Source organism: Meleagris gallopavo, chromosome 21 (genome assembly GCF_000146605.3).
Source record: "Meleagris gallopavo isolate NT-WF06-2002-E0010 breed Aviagen turkey brand Nicholas breeding stock chromosome 21, Turkey_5.1, whole genome shotgun sequence".
In the NCBI taxonomy this organism is placed as follows: Eukaryota; Metazoa; Chordata; class Aves; order Galliformes; family Phasianidae; genus Meleagris; species Meleagris gallopavo.
The window spans coordinates 895,931-900,048 of record NC_015031.2 but is presented as its reverse complement, the minus strand read 5'-3'; the positions used below and the strand labels follow the sequence as shown (position 1 = coordinate 900,048).

Sequence of the window (4,118 nt, the reverse complement as noted above, 5' to 3'; positions counted from 1 at the left end):
GGAGCACTGCGGGCCCGGCACCGTCCGCCGCTTTGGGCCGGAGAAGCCCGTTTCCCTCCTCCTCCTCACGGCCGTGCTGAGGCTCGCGGAGCTCACGGCGTTCACCCTGGGACGCACGCTTTGATCCGCTCGTTCTCCTTCCTTTCCCGTTTCTTTACGCCTCTCGTTAGCTGATGTCAATCCGTGCAAAAGCAACCTCCGCAAGTTTTCCCAAGGAAAGCAGGATGAGACGACACAATGGCAGCATTCATGTCCCGAGTTCTGCCATCCGTGACAGCATTGTTCTGGCAAACAAAGCAAATTCCAAAAGAAACTCGTTGCAAAGTGCCTGCAGCAAAAAGAACGAACCCTTCTGCCAACAGAAACAGAAGGAAATTGAAAGCTATTAATCAAAAAGGAGCTGAGAAAACCTTAATAAAAAAGAGTTGTTTGAACCCCGACATCCCACATCAGATACAGCTGCTGTCACAGGCAATAGTTACATCCCTTGTATATCCCAGGATGTTGAAGCTACCAGTTTGAAGATAGTGCAAACAAGGCCCTTTTTATGTTGTGCCATCAACTTCATAACCACAGAATCATAGAAATATTGAATTATTTGAGCTGGAAGGGACCTTTAAAGGTCTGCTCCAACTGCCCTGCAGTGAATGGGAGCAATAAGCACTGGGTGGCAGTGGCATGCTGTGTGTGTGTTTGTGTATGTTGTAAGAATGAGAGGCAGTTAGAATGGGAAAATAAAGTGGTTTAAGTGCCTCCTCCTGTCTAGGTTATCTGAGAGTTTATCAACTCATTAGGTATAATCTCACGCAGGTTGGTCATTTGGGCTCCTTTTCATTATCGTCTGTAGGTTAGGTAATAAAAATATTATCCATATAAAACCCAGACAAGTTCCGTGCTGCATTAATGGCATTAATTCATGCATTGATGCTATGGGTGCAGCAGCTTTGCACCACAGCAGCGAGCTGTAGGACTGTGCTTTAATTGTACTCTGATGGAATGATTTTTGTCTTTCTTATTACTCTTATTAAATGGTTCATTCTTTTCTAAAGCTCTGCTAAGGTTAAGAACTGGCAGCAGATTCCCAAAATAAGTTGCGTTTTGTCTAAAGCATTCCCTCACTCGGTCCCAGGAGGATCAGCGCCTCAGGCGGGAAGGATGGGGGGCGTGGCCACAACAAGCACCGCCCCTCGCTACGGCGGAAGAGGCGCACGGCGGAAGTGACGCAGCGCGCAGCGGGTGCCTGTTGACCTTCAGCGGCGCGGCTCGGCGCGGTTACGTTTTGTCTCGGTTCCTCTCCCGCTTGCCGCCATGCCGAGGGGGGGACGCAGCCGCTCGTCCCGCGTGGCGCCGCCCGCCAGGTGAGCACTGCTGGGCCTTCTGCCTTCTCTCAGGTCCCCGCCCCAGGGCCGTGTAGGCCGCAGACGCCTCGCAGCCGTGTCGGGGTGGGTGACGCAGAGGGGACGTGCGCTGCTCGGAGCTCTGGAGCGGGGTGGGCGTTTTGCTGGGTAGAGGGGATCGGTTCCCTATCGCAATAAGGCTGTGTCCCTTCCAGGTCGGGTCTCGTTGCCCATAACGTGCTATCGGGATAGGGATGTGCTGGCCTTAAAAAAAAAAAAAAAAAAAAAAGCAATGCTGCAAACCTCTCCCTGCAGTGCGTAAAACACTGCTGGGAACGCCGTGTCCTTGCCATCTGCACGTGGGGTCACGCGAGGAGGAATTGCCAATGTTTGCTCTCTGAAGGCCTCAGCCCTTTAGAGCAGAAATGTGAGCTCTCTGTGTGTCCTCACAGCCGGGCGCCGCAGATGAGAGCAGCACCGCCAGCCCCTGCACCAGCTCCTGCCTCTGCCGTGGCTGCTCCTGCTCCAAAACAGCCCGGGCTGATGGCGCAGATGGCCACGACCGCAGCAGGAGTCGCTGTGGGCTCTGCTGTGGGGCACACCATAGGTCACGCACTTACCGGAGGCTTTGGTGGAGGAAGCAGTGCTGAGGCTGCCAGGCCTGATATTACTTACCAGGTAAGGGAAGGCATGGCTGGGTGCTGACTGCTGAGGTCGGGTTAACTGGAGAGAACAGATGTGTAATTATTGCAGGCTTAAAAACTGCACAAGTTCTGGCTTGGAATTCTAGAGCAACTTTCTTGACTCGGTCTCCGAATTGAAGTAGTTCAGAGGGTCACACATGCAATATGTATGTGTTGCAATGCACACAGCTGTGTTGTTTTCAGTACCCTTGATTTCACAGGGGACTTCCATGTTCCAGGTCTGATAACGATAAGATCTATTGCAAGATTTTTGTCCTGCAGTCACCTCTTGTGCTGCTGAGACATCAGTATGGTGCTGTTGCCCTACTCGGGTATTATGTAGAATTACTTAAGTGTGTGTGACCTGCATAGCTGCTCAGAATGCCTAATTCATCACTGGAAACTTTGTACTTCAGCCCATTGGTTTCCATTTAAAAAGTAATGTGCTATGACAAAAATGCAGGGAAGAAGTGCACAGAAAGCAGCATGGGGTGGTATGGCTTCATGGGCTGGAGCAGTTGCAGGGGTGCTTACAGAGGTGTCTGCTGTTTCAGGAACCTCAGGCCGCTCAGCCTGCTTACCAGCAGCAGCAACAGTTTGCTCCTTGCCAGTATGAGATGAAGCAGTTCCTGGAGTGTGCCCAGAACCAGACTGACCTCAAGCTGTGCGAGGGCTTCAGTGAAGTGCTGAAGCAGTGCAGGTTTGCTAATGGTAAGCACACAGAAGTACCAGCCAAGTGTGCTGATGGGGGAGGACAAGAAACTGCCAAATACGGGGGAGTCTGGACTGCTGAATCTTCACCACCTTTCAGCAAATACTGGGTGGTGAGGGGGAACATCTTAGCCTGTGTCTGCCTTATAGCAGGGATGATGGAGTGGTTTGAGATGGAATGGACTCCTAGAGGCCATCTGGTCCCAGTGCCCACAATGCACAGGGACACCCACAGCTCCATCAGTGCTCACAGCCCTCCAGCCTGACCCTAAGGATCTGCAGGGATGGGCACCATCCCCTCTCTAGGTCTAAAACCTCACGTGATTAACAGTTGTAACTTCTTACCTTACAGGTTTAGCTTAAGCCTCCAGACCAAGGCTGCTGAAGACCACCTTACAAGAACTGACCTATGAATGAAAAAGCTTTGCTAATAGTCTAAAGCTGTCTGGTATCTTGTTAGTTTTGTGTAGTCACACTGTTGTCTTTGTGGCTTCATTTCTGTCATAGCCTCTACAGCTGTGATACAACTGCAAACTAATTGAGCACAAAATGGAAGAAATGATCAATAAAGTGGAATGAGTTGATTGGGGCTAACTATTTTGTTTCTTTAATTGTTGTGTTGAATGTGAGTGATGTGGTATACAAATAAACTGTCTGGAGGTACCTTGCTCTGGGGGGTTTTGGACTGCTGGGTGAATTGAGGTTTGAAGGTGAGCGGGCATGAAGTGACTTGAGCAGGCTGAGCGTGCTTGCCAGGTGTCCTGGCATGAAAAATGCCTGCAGGCTGGAGCTGCAGCACACCAGGAAGAGCCTTTGGCTCAGGGGTTGGATTGACACTTCCTGGAATATCTGAACCCCAGGGGCAACTTCTGCTTATTACAGTGTGGTGAGGAGGGAGGTTATGGCTGACTTTGCAATGCTCTGCGTGCAGCAGGTCAGCTTGCATCCAATCAACAGTTCTGTCTACAGCCTCTGTATTCAGTTTCAAGAGGCTGAGAAATGCCACCCCTCTATTTCAAAACCCGGTGGAGCGTTACACGAGCAACCCGTGCCATACCGCGCAGCTGCACGCTTCCACGATAAGATGGCTGAAACACTTGTGTGGGACTTGTAGCCCCCAGTAACACAACTCATTTTAAAAGTACCCCAAAATACCTTCTTGTTTGCTGAGCCGCTGTCATGCGTCCCACCTGTTCCTTAGAGCCTCACCTCTCTGTGCCGCATTTCCTGGAAGCGAACGGATAAAATTAGCGCTCGGGGCCGCCCGGCGAGGAGGGGCGGGGCAGAAAAACCAATTCCGGGTGGTTCGGGCGAAGCAGCGCAAAGAGCTGCAAAAAGCCCGGATCGCTGCGCCGGTCAGCAAAGCGGTGAAAAGAGGACTAAGAGC

At 51.3% G+C, this 4,118-nt stretch overlaps 2 protein-coding genes across 2 annotated transcripts in view; one reads left to right on the top strand and one right to left on the bottom strand.

The window, feature by feature from the left end:
• The window catches only part of CCT6A (chaperonin containing TCP1 subunit 6A), a 7,273-nt gene extending 5,963 nt beyond the window's left edge, over window positions 1-1,310 (bottom strand). The window contains exon 1 of the mRNA XM_003211732.3: window positions 1,277-1,310. Coding sequence (XP_003211780.2) covers window positions 1,277-1,310 — 34 coding nt within the window. The remainder of the gene's footprint in view (window positions 1-1,276) is intronic.
• Window positions 1,202-3,325, top strand: CHCHD2 (coiled-coil-helix-coiled-coil-helix domain containing 2). The gene is made up of 4 exons (XM_010721741.2): window positions 1,202-1,358; window positions 1,790-2,015; window positions 2,575-2,731; window positions 3,084-3,325. The coding sequence occupies exons 1-4, from the start codon at window positions 1,309-1,311 to the stop codon at window positions 3,092-3,094; spliced, it is 444 nt and encodes a 147-aa protein (XP_010720043.1). The 5' UTR covers window positions 1,202-1,308; the 3' UTR covers window positions 3,095-3,325.
• The last annotated feature ends 793 nt before the right edge of the window (window positions 3,326-4,118 follow it).